This window comes from Tursiops truncatus, chromosome 20 (genome assembly GCF_011762595.2).
Source record: "Tursiops truncatus isolate mTurTru1 chromosome 20, mTurTru1.mat.Y, whole genome shotgun sequence".
NCBI classification, from domain to species: Eukaryota; Metazoa; Chordata; class Mammalia; order Artiodactyla; family Delphinidae; genus Tursiops; species Tursiops truncatus.
The window spans coordinates 46,195,689-46,216,566 of record NC_047053.1 but is presented as its reverse complement, the minus strand read 5'-3'; the positions used below and the strand labels follow the sequence as shown (position 1 = coordinate 46,216,566).

The 20,878-nt window shown below is 48.2% G+C and overlaps 1 protein-coding gene across 19 annotated transcripts in view; it reads right to left on the bottom strand.

The window, feature by feature from the left end:
• CCDC57 (coiled-coil domain containing 57) overlaps positions 1-20,878 on the bottom strand; it is a 107,898-nt gene that overhangs the window by 58,674 nt on the left and 28,346 nt on the right. For all 19 annotated transcript variants that reach the window (XR_012328771.1, XM_033846793.2, XM_073798286.1 and 16 more), the window contains 6 exons: positions 16,757-16,915; positions 14,601-14,763; positions 14,069-14,203; positions 7,958-8,180; positions 7,158-7,310; positions 2,207-2,310 (listed from right to left, as the gene is read on the bottom strand). Coding sequence is in view for 18 of the 19 variants with exons in the window: in XM_033846793.2 (XP_033702684.1) it covers positions 2,207-2,310; positions 7,158-7,310; positions 7,958-8,180; positions 14,069-14,203; positions 14,601-14,763; positions 16,757-16,915 (937 nt within the window). In the remaining variant the exon portion in view is untranslated. The remainder of the gene's footprint in view (positions 1-2,206; positions 2,311-7,157; positions 7,311-7,957; positions 8,181-14,068; positions 14,204-14,600; positions 14,764-16,756; positions 16,916-20,878) is intronic.

The window sequence follows — 20,878 nt, the reverse complement described above, 5'->3', positions numbered from 1 at the left end:
ATACACTAAAAAAATGACCATTTGATAAACATACACTGTTAACTAAAAAACACTTCAAGGTAGACTTTTTTCCTCAGGATGATCAAACCATCTATCATTATCAAGACAGGATTAAAAGCTCTTATTTACATGTTTATTCCTGTTTCTGGCATGTGGGGGGATGTAACATCCCGATGGTGGGGCAGAACTGGGAAAGGGCAAGCATCTGAAGACCCCCTCCTCTCATATGTGACATAGGTCTGTAATCCCAGAGACAGAAAAGTGGTCCAGTTCATCTCCACTGCAACAGCAAAAATGAACTTTCAGCCAAGACAAGGCATCTGATTTCTGGGCATTGCCTGCTCCCCACAAAAGACAGAAATCGCCAAGCAATGTCTGTCACCAGCCAGGTGTTCTGTTCCATGGAAGATGCAGAGTCTGCAGGATGGTGTAACCTATGTACTTATGGACTTGAAAGGGCACATGAAAACGGCCTCACGGGAAAGAAACGTCACAAGGCGACAGAGTGGCGTAACACCACCAGCACCAGCAGTAAGGACTGTGTTCCCAGGGACATTGTCAAGACCATGAAAAGACAAGCTAGAGAATGGGAGAAAAAGTTTGCAAATCATATATCTGGGGGACTTCCCTGACGGTCCAGTGGTTAAGACTCTGTGCTTCCAATGCAGGGGGAGTGGGTTCGATCCCTGGTCGGGGAACTAAGATCCCACATGCTGCGGTATGGGGAAAAAAAAAAAAAAAAGTCATATATCTGACAAAAGACTTGTATCCAGAACATACAAAGAACTCTGAAAACTCAACAACACAATAAACAACCCGATTAAAAATGGGCAGAGGATATTCATGGACATTTCTCCAAAGAAGATATACAAATGGCCGATAAGAACATGAAAACATGCTCAACATCATTTTTCATCAGGAAAATGCAAATCAAAACCACAGGTCAGGTCCACCTCACACCCACTAGAACGGCTAGAATCAAAAAGACAGCAAAAGCAGCCGGTGCTGGTGAGGACGCGAGACACGGGGACACTCGTGCACCTGCTGGGGGTGGAAAGTGTGCAGCTTCGGTGGAAACATTAGTGGCTCTCCAAAAAGTGAAATATAGAATTACCCTGTGACCCAGCAATTCTACTCCTTCATGCATACCCCGAAGAACTGAAACAGGGACTTGGACAGACCGCATTCACGGCAGAATGTGTCCACCACATTCACGGCAGCCAAACAGTGGAAGCAACCCAAGTGTCCAGCAGATGAATGGGTACACTAAATATGGGGTACTCTCCAGTTACTAAGAGGAAAGAAGTTCTGACACCTGCTACAACATGGATGAACGTTGAGGACATTATGCTGAGTGAAATGAGCAAGTCACAGGACAGGTGCTGCATGATTCCCCTGATATGAGGCTCCCCGAGGACTCAGGCCCGTAGAGGCAGAAAGAGTAGAGTTTACCAGGGGCTGGGGGTGGGGAACAGGAAGTTAGTGTTTAATGGGGACAGAGTTTCTGTTCAAATGATGAAAGAGTTCTGGGAACAGACCCTGGTGATGGTTACACGATACTGTGAATAAACTTAACGTCACTGAATTGTACACACAAAAATGGTAAACTTTATGTTATGTATATTTTACCAGAATTTAATAAAAAGCACTAAAAAAAAAGAGATATCATGAATTAATAGCAATAAAGCACAGTTTGTGACACCAGCACCATCATGCCAGGGCGGAACTGCACTGGAGTTTGCCTAGCTGTCCTGCCTCCCCAGGAAGCAGTGGGTTGGCCGAGTACCTGGTGACAACCCGTCCCCAAGGAAGGCAGGGCCAGGGGACAGAAAGGGTCGCCACTGGCCAAGGCATCTAGAGTCACAGTGATGATGAGCACACGTTCCTGCCACAGCTTGGTGCCTGGGTTTAACACGGGTCCCGGGACTCGCCCAGCACGTCCTGGGAGGGCAGAGACGGGGCCCTGCACATCGACGGCCAGCACTGCCCCTCATGCCCTGGACTCTCCTCTCTCATCTACCAGGTCCTCACTGCCTGCCTTCTAGGGACACACGAGAGGTGAACCAGCTGCTCCTCACAACAACCCCTTCCTTGCACGGAACCTGAGGCACAGAGAGGCCACAGCAGGTTCCTGGGGTTCAGTGCCACCCCAGGAGTGCCTTCAGTCGGAAGACCTACACAGTCTAGCATCAGAGGGCAGCCATACCTTCTGTCTGAGTTGTGCCACCAGGGAGCTCAGGAGATGTGCCCTGTCTCCAAGCCTCTGGAGCGCCAGTCCCGTGGATGGACCATCAACCGGCACAGCTCCTCCTGCAGAGAGAGAGATTTTTGTCAGACTCACATCTCCTAAAGCCCTGGGAACTTCCAACTGCCTGTCCTCCCTTTGAGGAGATGGACATCTGAGGCATCCAGGGCAGAGGTGTGTTCTTCTCTGCCTTCCCCTAAGGATGCCTACTGTCACTGCTGGTCTGCTGTGATGTTAAGATGTTCTAAAGCTGAGTGGATGCAGCTGGGTGCCCCCAAAGACTGAGATGAGCTGCACATGAAGAACAATCCTTATGCCAAGAAAGCAGGAGTCTTCGTGGAGAAAAAAATCCAACCTTTCCAGCTAGTGTCTGGTAGAGGCCAACCTGCATAGCCTCCTGGTCGTTTGGCTGGGAATTAAGAAAATGTCCACGAACCCACAGGTCAAAGAAGAAATCAGAGTGGACATTAGAAATTATTTTGAACTGATTATCATAAAAGCACTGCTTATCAAACTTAAGGAATGCATCTAATGCTGTCCTTTCAAAAGTATTTATAGCCATACAAGCTTATTTTAGAAAAGAAGGATGAAAGATAAATGAACTGAACATCCATTTGAAAAATGAGGAAAAAAAGCAAATAAAGTACAAGGAAGGACAGAACAAAGTCAGTATTAGATGCTGAGGAAACAGAAAACAACGTGCAACAGAGGGTGAATAAGACCAGAGGAGGTTCTTTGAAAAAGTTAAGTTCCTGGTGAGATTAAGCAGGAAAAATGGACAGAAACAATACAGCAGATGGAAAGGCTGTTACTTTAGATCCTGGGGGCTGTGAAAACGTGTGGAGAATACACTCCCCAAAGCAACTTTATGCCAAATTTTTGAATATTTAAATGAAATAGTCAATTTTCTAGCAAATTATAACATCAAAAAATGACACAGAAAAAGGAAAATCTAGATAGTCCTTTAACTGTGAAAAAAACCTGAACTAAAAATTTAAAACTTTCCCACAAGGAAAACTCTATGCCCAGGTGGTTTCAAAGTTGAAGTCTATCAATTGGTTAAGGAAAAATTAACATAAGTCTAATATAAACTTTTTCAGAAAACAGAGAGAGAGTGAACATATTTCAACTTATTTATGAGGCCAGAATAATCCTGATTCCAAAACCTGACGTGAACATCAAGAGGAAGGAAAATTATAGGCCAATCTTACCCATAACATAAATGTGATAATTCTCAATAAAATATTAGCAGAAGAATATATCACATGTTGAGTTTATTCCAGAAATGCAGGGTTGGTTTAACATTCAAAGACCAATTTAAGCTTCTCATTCTAAACAAAATGAATGTGTGTGTGCATTCCACCCCACTCCTCTCCCTGATTACAGCTGACAGCCCTGGACACCACACACCAAGCCAGATGAGGAGATTCTGAACAGGGAGGAAAAGCAGGCAGAGAGGCTGGGGACCTTGGGAATCAAAGGATGACCCACAGTGAGTTCCTGGAGTTTTTTCCTTCCTGTATTTCCCAACTTTGGTGCTGGAGCAGCCACAACTCAGAGATACCACTGAGCTAAGACCAGGAACCAAGGCCCAGGAAAAGGGAGACCCGCACGGCTGCTGGTAAAACAGAAGCAGAATTAAAACAGACTCAAAGACAATCAGGATTTCATGACACGACACTCAAATGTCCATGACAGAATCCAAAATTACTCATTATATCAACAACAAGGAAAATCTCACCTTGAATGGAAGAAGACAACAACAAGATGACAGATTAAGGTGACTCCAACAGGCAATCTGATACACTCTCAAAACAAATGAATATTGGAAGTTTCAGCAAAGGGATAAAAAATACAAAGCAAAACAAAATGGAAATTTCAGAACTGAAACCATAATAAAAATCTCACTGTATGGGCTTGATAGGAGAATGGAGACAACAGAAGAAAGAACTGGTGAACTTGAAGATATAATAGAAATTCTCCAATCTGAACAATAGAGAAAACAGATTGGAAACAGACAGACAGACAGAGCCTCAGTGACCTGTGGGAGAATAACAAAAGATCTAACACTCTTGCCATTGGAGTCCCGAAAGGGAAAAACAGTGTGGAGCTGAAAAAAATACTTGAAGAAATAATGGTTGAAAGCTTCTCAAATTTGGCAAAAGACACATCTTCAGATTCAATGTCAAAAGGATAAGCCAAGGAAATCTGTGCACAGACCATCATAATCAGATTTCTGAAACTAAAGACAAACTCTGAAAGCAGGCAGAGAGAAATGATTCACAGGCAATGGACTGCTCATCAGAAATGATCATCTGATTTCTCACCAGAAGAAAATGCTATATTTTAAGTGCTGAAAGCAAAGAACTGTCAACTCATAATTTTATACCAGTGAATATACTCTTCAGGGATGAAGGTGAGATAAAGACATCTCAGATGAAGAAAAACCAAGAGTTTGTCACCAGCAGTCTTGCTGTAAAGGAAGTGTTGAAGGAAGTGCTTCAGACAGAAGGAACCTGGAATCAAGAGTCATGGAGAGGGGAAGGATCCGGGAAAAGAATGGACCATACCTTTCCTCCTGAGTTTTTAAAATTATGTTTGACAGTTGAAAGCAAAAACGAGGATCCTGTCTGATGTGGTTCTCGATGTACAGAGGGGTGGTATTTGCGACAATAAAGGGGGTGATGGGGCCTGACTGGTGGTAAGATCCCCACATTCCACTTGAAATTGCAGTGTTGACACGAGTTGACTGTGATAAGCAAGGATATTGAAATCCCTAGAGCAAACACTAGAAAAGGTACCCAAGGAGATACACTGAAAAGCTAGATTAAAGTGGAACACTAAAAAATGTTCAAGTGACGCAGTGGAGGCAGGAAAGAGGAAACCGACGGACAGAAAACAAATGTGAAGTGGCAGGCTTGGCTCCTGACACGGCAACAATTACAGCAAGTGCAAATACTCTAAACCCATCCGCTAAAGTATCACAAGATGGATTTCAAAACTGCCTAGCTACATGCTGCCTACAAGAAATTCATTTCAAATGCAATGCTGGAGGTGGGTTAAAAGAAAATGGACGATAAAGATATACATGCAAACGCCAATCAGAAGAAAGCAGCACTGGGACTTCCCTGGTGGTCCAGTGGTTAAGACTCTGTGCTTCCAATGCAGGGGGCTAAGGTTCTGTCCTTGGTCAGGGAACTAAGATCCAACATGCTGTGCAGCTTGGCCAAAAAAGAAGAAGAAGAAAACTGGACTGGCTGAATTAGCATCAGACAGTAGACTTGAGAGGAAAGAAAATTACCAGGATGAAGAGGAACACCACATAATGATACACAGGTGAAATCACCAAGAAAACATAAATGTATATGCATTGAACAACAAAGCTTCAAAATACATTAAGCAAAAACTGATAGAATCATGGCAAAAAAATACAGATTTGTATTACAATAGGAATAGGAAGAAACCTTAATCTGACAAAAAAAAAGTAAATATTAAACTTTAAAGTGTTGAAAGTTCTTCTCTGGGATCAGGAAGAAAGCCAGCTATGATCAACATCATACTAGAGATTCCACTCAGGGGAAGTAATACAAGAGAAAAAAGTAAAAGCTATCAGCACTGGAAAAGACAAAAATAAAACGTCCACTATTTGGGACAAGATGACTAGGTAGGCAGAGTGTCCTGCCTGCCCCTTCCTTTCCTTCCTGAACAATGGACCCATAAATGATCAGGTGGGCGGTGGCAGGAGGTTACCCTCTGTGAGCGATCTGCCTGGGGGCTGGTGGCCCAGCAGGTGAGGGTGTCAGGGTGGAGGGCAGCCTGGTTTGGCTGTCAGAGCCCGGGAGGGCCTGGGTAAAAGGGTGGGGCCTCCATGTAGGGAAAGGCCTCCGTGCTAGGGAGGCTGCTCACACCCGGGAACTGGATTGAAGAAATAATGTACTGAGGAGGTCGGGAGCCAGGCTTCTCGTTGTCGGAAAAGGAAGTTAAGAGTAATGAAAGCGGAGACTAGAACAAGCCTGTGATCCTGGACCAACCACAGAGGAACAGACTGACGGATAAGTTTGTCTTAAATTAAGACCTTCTGATGCCTCAGGAGATGGAGCCAAAAAAATATTGCTAAGATTTATGGCAGGGTGTTCCGCCTATGTTTTCTTCTAGGACTTTTATGATTTCTGGTCTCACATTTAGGTCTCTAATCCATTTTGAGTTTATTGCTGTATACGGTGTTAGGGAGTGTTCTAATTTCATTCTTTTACATGTAGCTGTTAGCTGTCCAGTTTTCCCAGCACCACTTATTGCAGAGGCTGTCCTTTCTCCATTGTATATTCTTGCCTCCTTGGTCATAGAATGAAATTTTGCCATTTGCAACAACATGGATGGACCAGGAGGGCATTATGCTAAGTGAAAGAAGTCAGACAGAAAAAGACAAATACCGTATAACACTTATAAGTAGAATCTAAAAAATACAACAAACTAGTGAATATAACTAAAAAAGAAACAGACTCACAGATACAGAGAACAAACTAGTAGTTACCAGTGGGGAGAGGGAAGGGGGAAGGGGCAAGATAGGGGCGGGGGATTAAGAAGTACAAACTATTACGTATAAAATAAATAAGATTCACGGATATATTGTACAGGAGATGGCCAGCTGTGCTGTGTCAGCAGGAACCAGAGCAACGGCTCTCGCGACTGCTACTGGGAGAGGAAATGGTGTGAATAGTCTGGAGACAGCCAGACAAGAGTACACACGTGTAGTTCCACTTGTATGAAAACTCAGCCACAGGGTGAGGAGTCAGGACAGCGGCTGGCTCAGGAGGACAAGGGGCTCCTGGGATGGCACATTTTAACAGCTCCTCGGGCTGTGTTACTAGACAGTCACTGGACGGAGCACACGACACGACACAAGGATTCTCACCGGTGGTGTCTGTGGAGGCCAGGACACCGGGTTGAACGCCAGCACAGGACGAGGTCGTCTTCGAAGCATCTAACACATCTTCTAGTTGTTCCTCCAATGTTTTTAATTTATGCTTTAGAGTTCGCATTTCTGCTTCAAGGGCCAGAACATAATCTTCCAAAAAAACCCAGTAAACACACAGGCACATGTGTTTATACTCTCACCCTTTATCTACCACCCTTGCCCTCCCCTGCCCGACCCTCATGACTGTCCCATGCTGTCTGATACCCTCCCCTCCAGAGATCAGCTCGCCATGCTCTCCGAGGGGGCCCCATGGTCAGGAGCGAACACTCACCCTCCTTCAGTCCTGCAACCCTTGACGCACCGACACAACCATATCAACCTGAGTGCAGCTGTCTCAGGCGCTGCCCCTCCACTCACCACCCCTCGAGACCCTGCTCCAAATAGCGTGGGGCTGGGCGACCTTTGGGGCCTGGATGCTCCCCTGAGGAAGGGCCTGCTCCCCTAGCCCCACCTGCCCACTCCAGGAGAGCACAACGCCAACCCAGTCCCTGGTCCAAGTCTCGCTCTGGTTTTTAAGTGCGTCAAGTGTGTATCCTTCACTTTTTCCCTCCACTTACCAATAAAAAGTTTTTATTGTATATAAAATATTTGACTTAAGACCCTTCCCTTGGAGGAAAAGCAGCTGTCATACTTTGAAGTAATCTATCAAAGGGGATGTTCACTTGTAAGACTCCAAGTGAAGCTTATCGTGGACCCAGTAGAGATGGCATCTCATCCTCCCTCTCCCCTTCGCTCACCAGGTACAGCTGAATCAGCGGCTGCCTTTGGGTCAGGCTGGTTTGTTTGTGAGGTCTCCCCTCCTAACTGGGCAGAAGGAAGAATCTGATCACTTAGAGTTTCCATTTCTTTCCTCATCTGTGCAATAACATTTCGCAAGCTTGTGTTCTGCTCTTGTAGCTGCTGGATCACAGTAGATGGAAAACTTTTACTTATTTCTTCTTCTTGATGCCTTACAAGCATCTGCCAAATACGGAAAAAAAAAAAAAAAAAAGAAAAAGAAAGAAAAGAAATTGGTTACAGCCAAGAACCGATGATTCCCTTGTGCACTGAGGCCGGCTGCATCTGCGTCCACCTGCCCCCTGTTCCTGCTCCCCGTCATCTGTCCTGGAGGTGGGCAATGTTGACAGAAGTATGAAAAAACTTTTTCTTCTGTGTTTCATAAAGACAAGACCACGGTTTTTCAAAGATAACTTTTATTGAGAAATTTGGGGACCCTTCCTTTTTAGTCAGAAGCCCATCATTCACCCATTAGAGTGGCAGTTATAAAAAAGACGATAACAAGTGTTGCTGAGGATGTGGAGAAAATGGAATCCTTGTGCACTGTAAAAGGTAAAGGTACGCAGTGGCTTGTAAATGTAAAATGGTGCAGCTGCTGTGGAAAACAGTCTGGCTGTTCCTCAACAAAGTAAACACAGAGCTATTATACGACCCAGCAATTCCACTCCTAGGTATAGACCTAAGAGAACTGAAAACATACATACACACAGAAACCTGTACACAGGTTTGGAGCAGCACTATTCATAGTAGCCAAAATGGAAATACTCAAATGTCTACCCACAGGTAATGGATAAACAAAGGGTAACACTGTGAAACATTACTCAGCCAGAAAAAGGAACAATGTTCTGACACATGCTACAACATGGAAGGACCATGAAGACATCATGCTAAGTGGCAGTCAAGGACTTTAAAGCAGTTCCCATAAATATACTCCAGGATTTAAAGAAAAACATGAACATGAAGAGAGAAATGGAAGATATCAAAAAAGAACCAAATAGCATCTACAGAGATGGAAAATATACTGTCTGAAGGAAAAATTCACTGGCTAGGATGGGATTAAGAGCAGATCAGACACTACAGGAGAAAAGATGAGGGAACATAAACACATAGCAGCAGAAAGTATTCAAACTCAAGCACAGAGTGAAAGAGACCAAAAAGAACAAATAACAACAGAGCTCTAGTGACCACGGAATAATGTGAAGCAGAAACACACTAACCCAGATCATTGAGGGGGACAGAAAAGGATTCAGAACTTGTTGGCAAAAAAATTTCCAATTTGATGAAAACGTAAGTCCACAGATCCAAGAAGTTCAAGAAAACTGAAGCAAGATAAACACACAAAAAGTTACACCAAACAGCACATCATGGTCAAATTACTAAAAAACAATGATAAAGAAAACCTCTTAAAAGCGACCAGAGGAAAAAAAGACACATTATGTTCCTGCAGAAGAACAAATACAAGAAACTGACAACTTCTCATGAGAACCAATGAAATCTAGAAGACAATGGAACCATGTGCAGAAAGAAGATAAAAACCTGTCACCCAGAGTGAAAATCTCCTTTGAAAATGATGGCAAGAGAGACTTCTGCCTTTGACCATGAGGGATTTGCTGCTACGGGACTTGCCCTCTGGCTGTAAACAACTAGAAAACCACACAAATTCTATGAAACCACTGTCTTCAGACACTGCCTGTACAGTGGGTGCCAGAGGAGGGGACAGAGGAAGGGAGCCCGTGGTTTGCCTAGTTCTCTGCATCTGGGCCCAACACAACCCAGCCCTCTGTGGATGTTTGCTTGCAGAAAGCACCAGGCTCCTCTCCTCCATGGCTGCCCCATCAGCACACTAACCTCCAAATGGGCAGGAAGGAAGGTCCTCCCCTAGGAAGCAGCACATGCTCACTCCCCACTCAAGGCCCAGGTCCCATCCTGAGACTTTCTGACTTTCCGACTGGTTGCTGGATCCTGCTTACCAGCAAAGCAAACCAGCCGGGCTTGCAAGGACCTTTGACCAGTCCTGCTGAGAGAGACCAAGACTATGTGAACACAACACGAGCTTCTAACAAGTTCAGAGATGCACAAACATGCCCATGCAGCATTACAAGAATCTGTGCAAATGATCCCAACGGCCATTAGTGAGAGAATGATGAAGTAAACCGTGGCATGGTCATACAATAAAGTACACAACCATTTAAGTTGCATTTTTGAAGAATTTTATTTTTTATTTATTCTCTTTTTAGCTGCGTTGGGTCTTTGCTGCTGCACGCGGGCTCTCTCTAGTTGTGGCGAGTGGCGGCTACTCTTCGTCGTGGTGCGTGGGCTTCTCATTGCAGTGGCTTCTCTTGTTGCAGAGCATGGGCTCTAGGTTCGTGGGCTTCAGTAGCTGCAGCACGTGGGCTCAGTAGTTGCAGCACACAGGCCCTAGAGCATGCGGGCTTCAGTAGTTGTGGTGCGTGGGCTCTAAGTGCGCAGGCTTCAGTAGTTGTGGCGCATGGGCTCAGCAGTTGTGGCTCACAACTCTAGAACGCATGTTCAGTAGTTGTGGCGCACAGGCTGAGCTGCTGCGTGGCATGTGGGATCTTCCCGGACCAGGGCTCAAACCCGTGTCCCCTGCATTGGCAGGCAGATTCTTAACCACTGCGCCACCAGGGAAGTCCTGCATTTTTAAAGAATTTTAATGATGTGAGAAATATTTATGGAAACTTTAAAAAAGAATTAACGTTATATAGCATGACCTGAGCTATATGAACACAGTATGGGCACAGGAACATACATGAGATATGGAGATAGAGGTGGCTGGAAGGAAATACACTAAAACATCTGAGTGTCAGACAGACACGATATGTTCTCTTCTCTGTTCCAAGCGATGCTGGCTCACATCTGCAGAGCTCACATCCATCCGCAGTGGGCCAAGCGTTCCCAGGGGTACCCCTCACACAGATGAGGAAACACAGACGCGAGCTCTCAGGGGCCACCTGACCACACACAGCCACACGCTGATGACAGACAAGCACACGGCCTCCATGGGTCTGACCCGGCCACGACGCTCAGCCCTGGCATTGAGCAAGCACGTGACACACGCTGTCACCAACTTCCCACTAATGCACCACGGGGGACCCAAGAGGTCCGGCCAAGGAGGAGTTGAGCTGGGGTGAACCTTGGGCCCACCTGACTCCAGAGAACACTGTGCTGAACTAAAATTGTAAAATTTCTGCAGTGGCCACATATTTTTACTTTCAGAATGAAGCTATTTCTTCTGTTACTCACAGTTCCCAACTTTTCAAGCCACCACTGGCTCTGCTATGCACCTGCTCTGTCTCCTTCCAGCCACTGCTCTGGCCCCACTGCTCCTGCTGCAAACACCCGACCTCCCTCTCTGTGCCCACTGGGCCATTTCCCACCCTCTCCGTGGCAGGGCCTCAGGCTGCTCCCACTCAGGCAGACAGCAGTGTGGTCGGGGCTGAGTGTGCAGCTGGCTGGTGCTACTCACATTCTCCCTCTGCCACCTGTGGGGCAGGGACCACTCCTCTCAGGTCCTCAGCTTCCTTGTCCTGAACAACAGGATCCACCTCAAAGCCGCAGTGCAGCCCAGTTGCAAGGCGAATCCTCTGCCCCTGCGGCCGTGGCTGCGTCTCTGCCCTGGTAATGCCTGCCCGACGGTGGTGCCTTGGTCTCCGTGGGGTGATCACCACGGCTCTGCTGAGGCTCCGTGCTCGGAACTAGTACCAAGCGAGGGAGAAGATGTGGCCAAAGCCTACAGCCTGTCCATCTGAACAGTGGAATCTGTGATGGGCTCATCGCTCCCCAGGAAGCACAGTGTCTCGCTCCCTGGCGGCCTCTATTTCTGACTTCGGTGTATGACAGATTCCCTCACTGCTCCTACCTTAGTGTTTGCCAAGGGCTCACCCCTGCAGAACTCAGCACCAACTGCTGCCCGCCCACACCTGCCGCTTTACCAAGTGGTCACATCCTTAACCTGTTCCCAGCATTAAGGCCCCCTACAGGAGCACAGGTGTTTTGCTATTAGCTGCAGGATTCAAAAAACTTCATTCCATTGGGTCAGCCAGGAACTTGTGCAGCATTCTGCCCCACCCTGGGTCCTGGCTTGGAAGCCACATCTCTGTCAAGACCGCCACGCCAGCTCACATTCGCAGGTGCCTCCACTGCATCTCCCCACTCTGCATGGATGGGCGGGGCACTTGTTTCTGACCCCTAGACCATTTCTAAAGCCCCTGTTTACTTAACAAGGCAACCAGCCATGAGAGGCCTCCCTGACCAGCCGAGCTGGTGCTTGGAGACACATGTCTTCTTTTAATTGCCAGCCTGGGGGGAAAATATGACAACGAAAAATTGGGGTGGGGGCTCATTGATAAAAAAAAAAAAGAGGCATTTGCTTTCTCTATGTGTCCTAGGGAAGGCACCCATGCAGAGACCACCTGCTGTGAGCCCCCAGGACCACAGGTGACTCTGGAGGCTGGGGTCAGCCCCACCTGGGAACACCGGTGCTCCCAAACCTGACGACTGGCTGACAGGTGAATCTCCCCAGGGGCTTGTTAACAGACTCGTCTTTCGGAGCTCAACCCCTAAGGCATCGGGCCTAGTAGGTCCTGCTGGGACTCAGAGGGGTGTGTTTCGGAAGCTCCTGAGGTTTCTGAGGGTGGCCAGATTGGGGGCTGCGCAGTCACCTGTGCAGAGAGGACAGTCACTGCCCACATGGCATGGCTGGCAGGAGCCCACCTCCACCAGGTGAACGCTAGGTCAACCCAGCACCAACTGCGGGCAAGTGCCAGCCACAGAGGTCGCAGTGAGGCCCCAGGGCCCCCTTCCACCCGCAGTGAGCATGAGTCCTCCTAGCAAGGACACATGAGCTACGACCTGCACTCCCGCACGTAGGCACAAGCAGGGCTGGGTGGACGCCTGGAGACGCAGCTTGTGCCACATCCATCCTCCCTCTGCAGGTGGACAGCTGGACAGGTGGGAAGAGGCCAGCACCCCTGCAGACATCCTAAGGATTTCAGTGGCTCCATTATCCTGGACGACCGGGTAAGTGACTTTCCACAAATGGACAGAGGTCAGACTACTGAAACAATGGGCCATTGAACCAGGCAGGTCATGTCTGAGACAGGCTCGGGCTGCGCTCTGCTGGTGCAGCTCTGGAAGGCACTTCTCCTTGCGGGTTGCCCAGATTTCCTAGCAGCCCGGTGACAAGGCTTCCCTCTGGAGGCCTGGATGGACGGGGGACAAGGCAAGAGGCAAGGCAAGACATGGGCTGTGTTCACTGTAATGCCAAACTCTAGGCCTGCGCCAAGGGTCCCCCTCAGTGGAAGCAAATGCCCCCTCTGCAACTCTGAGTCAAATCCTGCCACTTCTGGCTTCAGGTTTTACTGGCGCTAGTCCTTGGCACCCCTCGGCCTGCAGACACAAGGCTCTGCTCTCTGCCTCTGTCGTCACATGGCCTTCCTCCTGTGTCTGTCTTCATGTGTGTTCTTTTCTAAGAACACCAGTCCTATTGGGTTGGGCCCACCCTGCTCCCATGTGATGTCATCTTAACTAATTCCATCCATAAAGACTCTATTTCCAAGGAAGGTCCCATCCTGAGGCACTGAGACCGGAACATGTCTTTTGGGGCCACCATTCAACCCGCAGGCATCCCACAGTATCAGGCTCTGGCCAGTGCAAAGCAGTAAGGAAGTCTGTGCTTTATGAGAGGAACGGCCGTCGTCGCATGTTGCATGGCTTACTCACCACGTAGGAAGAAGTGTGTTTTGGGATAAAGCTCTAACCTCTTGGTTCTTCGTGTTACTGTCTGCCACGGTGCAATATCTGAATTTGGGGTTTTTTGATATTTCAGATGCTGAAGATACAAAGATTGAGTGTAGACTCCCATTAACTGGTTGAGCTCAGCCTCACCCTTGTTTGTGCCAACAGTCATTTTAAAAGAAATAGGGCTGAAAAGACCTGCCTCCAGTGCTGGTTCTATTTGGCATATTTTCCCTCTGGCTGGGGGAGTGGGTGTCTCCAAGGGGCTTGGGAGGAAGAGCCGTGCGGAGGCTCAGCAGGAGGTGGCCCCTCACCTGCGCCTCCTCCTCAGGGTGGAGTCCGCGTGTCCGCAGCGCCTGCACAGCCTCGTCTCTCTCTCGGGTCACGGCCTTCAGCACCACCTCCTGGCCGCACAGCACCCGCTCTGTCTCCTGCAACTTGGCAGCAACCTGGGGAAAACAGACTCAGTTCATCCTGGGAGGATTACAAGGAAGCAGTGCCACCTTCAGGGTCCAGACCAGCTCCCCATCCTGCGGGGAAGCAGACAGCAGACACTCGGGTGAGAAACCCCAGCAAATACGTGGCCATCAGAGCCGGCAGAGCACAGCAATCGCTGATCCAGCTCCAGAGGCAGCTGCACTGGCCATTAGAGAAAGGCTATGGGCAGAGACTCATCTTATCACTTTAAGTCCTGTTGTTATAAATCAAACTGCTCAGTGAGGCTGAGTGTTTTCAAATGCAAAGGATAACTCAGTGAGGGCCCAAGCCAGGCTCCATGCACCTCAGTGGACGTTCCCAGCCCTTCCTCCTGCAGAAAGAAGTCAGACAGCCCTGGGGAGCAGAGACCTGGTCTCTGGCCGCGGTTAGGCCCTGAATCAAGTCCTCAGCCCGCCGGTACTGCTCCCGCTCGACACCCTCGCAGCGGCGCTGCCAGTCCAGCTCCAACTGCACCTTGTCACGCTCCAGGCTCTGCTCCCTCTCTACTGCCAGAGACAGCTGCTGTTTGTACCTGCAGGGGTGAAAACCACCAACTTGAACGTTTTCCTGAGGTCCCTTTGGGCTGTGACGTAGCTGAGGTGGGAGGCGCTCCTCCTGGGCCCCCAGGCCAGCCGTGTTCACGGGCTTGGCTAACACCTTCACACAGGCCCAGGTTCAGAGAGGAGCAGGCGGCCGGGTCTCCCAATACCGAGAAACCCAGCACTGTGGGAGAGGAGGTCAAACTCAGTAAGAGGAGACAGGAAGAAAGGCAGCAAACTCAGACAAACAAGAAAATGGTTGCACTAGAGAAACGCAAGAGGGTTCACAGCAGAGCAGACAGAGCTCGATAGTCAACAGTGCGTTGAAAGGTCAAACAACTCAGAAGACCAGCGTCCATCTACCAGGGGGCTGGGAGAAATCAGAATGGAAGGAGGAAATAACCACGGAAATAGGAGGAAATCCACCATGGCTGGAGAGGGATATGCGCCTTCTGCCTGAAAGCTTCCGAGTGCTGGACAGGAGGGGCTTCAGACGCCATGGGGAAGGTACAGACCGCCGGCTGGGATGGAAGAAAAGTGCGTGGGGGAGTGAACCGGACCCGCACGAGGCTTCTCGTCAGCCACACAGAGCAATGCAGGGTGAAGATCGCTGGAAGGCCTCTTCCCCGGTGAGCAGGGCTGTGACCAGGGCGGGATGGTAACACCTTCTACAGGGGACACCAAGTAAGGCTCCATCCTGCCCACTGCAGGGAGATTCTCCTGCTGGCCGTGCTGAGAGGACCACGTGGCCAGGACAACCCCGGCTGACAGCCGGCAAGGAAACAGACATCAGACCCACAGCTGCTGGAAGTGACCTCTGCCGACAACCTAGATGAGCTGGTAAGGGGAGCCCGAGCCTCAGAAGAGAGGGCAGCCCGGCCAACACCTTGATTCCAGCCGAGTGAGACCCACTTACTTGGGGGACCTGGCTGCCACAGAAACAGACCCTCAACAGAGGTGATGTAATTAGCAGAAAAATACTTCAGAACAGCTACTGTAAATATGTTCAGAGATTAAAGGCAACCACACACACAATGAGGAGAGAAATGAAAAGTGAAATGTCTGAAATAAAAAACCCACCAGCCTTCCTGGCAGATGAGACCTTGTGGGGAAAGCCTTAGAGGCTATCAAAAGAACATCAAATTAAAGCAAAGGAAACAGAAGAAAGACAATAGTAAGGATAAGAGCAGGTATCAGTGAAACTGAAAACAGAAAAACAATTGAGAAAAATCAATGAAACCAAATGCCGGCTCTTTGGAAAGATGTGTAAAATGGATAAATCTCTAGCTAGACTGATGGAGGAAAAAAGAGACAATACAAGTCACCAGTATCAAGAAGGAGAGAGGACACTGCTGCAGATTTGACACATATTAGAGGGACAATAAAGAAATACTATAAACAATTTTACGCCAATAAAGTCAACAATTAGATGAAATGGACAAACTCATGGAAAGATACAAATTACCAAAAGCGACACACACACACAAAATAGAAAACCTGAATATTCAAATAAATATCCAAAGAAACCAGACACAAAAGACTATAAACAGTAGGATTCCACGCAGATGAAATTCCAGATCAAGAGAAACCCACAGTGACAGAAAGCATCGTGGCAGGTGCCGAGGTGGGAGGGGACTTCGGGCTTCGGGTTTTACATCCTGACTGTAGTAGTGGTTATACTGCTTATTTATGTACATATTTGTCGAGATTCATCAATTGTACAGTTAAAATTGGGACATTTATTATATTTCAATGATTTCTCAAGAAAGAGAATATTATCTTTAGCCAAGTGCTCATTCCAACTGATAGGAAAAGACACTAACAGTCAGACAAAAGACCTCAGAGGTGATTCCTGACACAGGACCAAATGGCACACACACTTTTACAGCCCTGGTGCAGACCGAGAACCGCGCTCTGTGGGAAAGGCCTCCTCTGACCACCCACCCCGCCGCCCCATCTTCATCCCCTTCCCCCACCACATGGTACCTTCCAATGTCCTGCTGGCATCTGGCCAGCTGTGCCTTCAGCTTCACCTCTTCTTCCTGCAGCGCCTGAACCTGGAGGTCTTTGGAGATCATCTCCTTGGAAAGTTGAGCAATCTGGGCATCCCAGCCAGATTTTAGAGCTGATGCATCTTCCCGAAGTCTAAACAAAGAAGGGAAGCAACGTGAATGTGGGCGTGATTCTCACTAGAGCTCTCTTTTACAACAAATACACACACACACATGCACACAGCCCTCAAAGGAAATGCTACAGATCAGGGTCTCTTTCACACTCATCGGGGCAGAGGCTTCCTTGCCTAGATTAAGAAATGGTCCAACCCAAGAAGAAATACACACCCATCCCTCCCACCAACCCAAGCATCGACTAACACCTGCAGAATGCCAAGCCCACGCCAGGTGCGCGGGGAAATGTGTGCCAGGGCGTGTCTCTCAGAGCCAATGGTTGTTTTTTTTTTTGTTTTTTTTTTGCGGTACGCGGGCCTCTCACTGTCGTGGCCTCTCCCGTTGCGGAGCACAGGCTCCGGACGCGCAGGCCCAGCGGCCATGGCTCACGGGCCCAGCCGCTCCGTGGCATGTGGGATCCTCCCGGACCGGGGTACGAACCCGCGTTCCCTGCATCGGCAGGTGGACTCTCAACCACTGTGCCACCAGGGAAGCCCGAGCCAACGGTTTTGAACCAGTGAATTCTGACTCACCTGGGCACCCCTTGCCATGCCCAGCAGAGCCCTTCCACATAGAGACATTCAACACATATCTCCAAATTGAACAGCAAGATAAGGTTCTACAGAAACCCTTTACATTCCTTGGAAGAATCACCAAAAATATGATAAATCTCCCAAGAAGAGAAACTTTAGAAAGAACACCTAACAATATTGACTAGAGTAGCCATGATATTAACCACACAAAGCTCGCAGGGTGGTCACCTTATTTGCAGCCCTGGCCTGTTTCCCTCCTAATCTGCACTCAGCATGCTGTGGGGTAAATGCTGTGATCACTCACTGGCCACTGCCCAGAGCCACAGGCCCACAGGTGGGCCACGGAGTGCAGTGCAGAGGTGGACGAGCTGTGGGAAGGCAAATGGCTGTCAGCCGATAAGGCCTTGGATCAAAGTCCCGAGTGCAGCTGCCCTGAGCCTCAGACAAAGCTCCATCCGAACATGGGCAGAGATGGGAAGGAGAAGGGAGCAGGTTCCCTCGTGGGAAGCTTCTTTAAACATTTCAGCTTAAACAGGCCTAAACGCCAAGGCCGGTGTGCTGGGTTTTTTTTTTTTTAATAATTAAAAAATATATATTTATTTTTATTTTATTTATTTATTTGGTTGCGCCAGGTCTTAGTTGCGGCTCGTGGGCTCCTTAGTTGTGGCACGTGAACTCTTAGTTGGGGCACGCATGTGGGATCTAGTTCCCTGACCAGGGATTGAACCTGGGCCCCCTGCATTGGCAGGCGGATTCTTAAATCACTGCGCCACCAGGGAAGCCCATATAATTTAAATGAATTGCTTCTAGCACAATATGTCCAGAGTCATACTGACTCTTAACTAAGCTCATCCTAATATCACAAGGGGCCACAAAAAAAAGTTGGAAACTGCAGAACTTGTCCAGCTAAGACACAGTGCTGGTGTCAGAATGGGGGCTGGAGCTGCTCCCCTCCGGGTCTGCCCAGCACCCTCTCTCTGGGGCAGCACCTGCTCTGGTCCCATGTAGTTGTCGGGGTGAGAAAGTAGCAGGTGGGGGCCCAGGAACCTGTGACAAAGCTGGCCCCCAACCCAGGCACCGACCTGGAGCCAAGTCCACACCGGGAAGTGTGTGCGGGTGGGCTGGTTGCCCACAGCATCCGGGCTTCACCCTGGCTGTGCCCCACCAGACACTTAGCCCTGGAGCCTCGAGTGCCCCATGTCTGACGTGACAGAGGGAAATGAAAGGCTCTCCTCCGATCTGTGTGTCGCTGGAAGACGAAAGGACACGAGATGCCTGGCCTGCCCTGGAATTCCAAAGCACTCCTTCCCCTCTACCTACTCAATTGCAACTCTGCTCCGAGGCCGAAGGACATCGGCTAGGAGGTGCTTTGTAACTGGACCTTATCTGATTTTCCGGGTGGGAAAGAGGAGCAGCTGGCGGCCCTGGGAAGTCAACTGCCCAGGCCTCACACATCAAGCAGGACATCCAATTTGAGCTTCCCATTACAGTCCCTGATCTGATTCTTCGTAATTCCATGTGTGTTGGGCTTCCCCAACTATAAGAGAAGGTGCTGGAGCTCGAGAACCATATTTTTAATTCTAACGAATTCCCATGAGATGATCTGCACACAGCAGGCTTTGCATGTGTCCATGAATGGGACCCTGGTTCCTGCTCCACTTTGCCAAGACCAAGCCAGCACAAGCAGGCCTGTGTTCTGGAGAGCAGAGAGCTTGCCCTCACTGAGTCCTGGCCTCCGACCAGCATTCGGACCAGCGCTGCCCAGCACTGGGCCATGGGCCACATGGGGCTCCCAGGCATGTGGCCAATTTGAATTGAGATGTGCCTTCAAAACTTAGCACCAAAAAATGCAAAATATCTCAATAATATTTTTTTCAGGCAAGTTTAGTCATCCTTCTTCAATAACTTTATATTGATTACTTATTAACGATATGCAACAAGATGGCATTTTGGTTAAAGTAAGTCCCCTACATACGAACCTTCAAGTTGCGAAGTTTCAAAGATGTGAACGTGGAGCTTACTAATGAAGACCTGATGGAATTGGAGACCCAGAGAAAGGACGAAGAGAAACACGAAGATGAAGAAGTAACTGAAGAACTGAAGAGATTCACGACGCAGGAAATGGCAAGGGATTTTCTTTATTTGAGGAGGCACTGATAGTATTTGAGGCACAGGACCCAAACGTAGAACGGTATACGAAGGTTGCAGCAGCCGTTCAGAATGCAATCCAGTGCTACCATGTCATCTATGACGAGAAAAGAAGAGCTACGACCCAGACATCACTGGATCGTTTCTTTAAGAGGGTAGATAGAATTGAACCCAGCAAGGAACCAGAACCTGTGCCATTAAGGTCAGGTGTAGATGAAATTGCAGCTTGCCCTCCATCTCCAATTGCTGACGATCCTTCAGCTCTACCGCCTCCCACCTCATCTCTCTCCTCCAGTCAGTAACTGTTCTTGCCTATTCACTTGATGCCAGCCCCTGTATGCCAGCTGTTGTACTGTACTACTGTACTTTTCAAGGTACCATACTATAAGATTAAAAATGTTTTATTTTTTGTGTTTGTGTGTTTTTTACGTATTATTTGTCTGAAAAGTATTATAAACCTATTACAATACTATATAGCCTATTGTGTTAGTTGGGTACCTAGGCTAACTTTGTTGGACTCATGAACAAATCGGACTTAGGAACGTGTACTCGGAACGGAACTCATCCATATGTAGGGGACTTACTGTATACTGAGTTAGATATAATGTTATTGGAGTTAATTTCTTTTTTTTTTTTTCTTTCTTAAAATATTCATTTATTTATTTGGCTGTGCTGGGTCTTAGCTGTAGCATGCGGGATCTTTTTAGTTACGGCACGCAGGATCTTTAGCTGCATCATGTGAACTCTTAGTTGCAGTATGTGGGACCTAGTTCCCTGACCAGGAATTGAACCCGATCGTTGGGAGCATGGAATCTCAACCACTGGACCACCAGGGAAGTCCCCTGGAGTTAATTTCACCTATTTTTTTTTGCATCTTACCTCTGGGTACTAGGAGGTTAAAGTGCACCATATTCCATGTGATAGGTTATACACCTGCACGGACACACATGGTTCTCACAACACTGTCTCAGGTCATCATTTCTCTACTCTGCCATCCACAAACCAATGGTCTCAGGAAAACTATCACAAATAGGCCCAAAGAGACAGCAAGCTCACAGTATGGGCCGTTTTGTTGCTGATTTATAAAGAGTATGTCTGGGAATGAAAAGACACTGATACAGACACTAAGACTTCTCCTGGGAACCCAATGATGCTGCTTGTCATGGCCACTTGACTGGTCCCACGGAAGAACAGGAAGGAACGCAAGGGTGGACATGCCAAGAGGTGAGAGCAGAGGAAGGAGGCCTGCCTGCAGGAAGTTC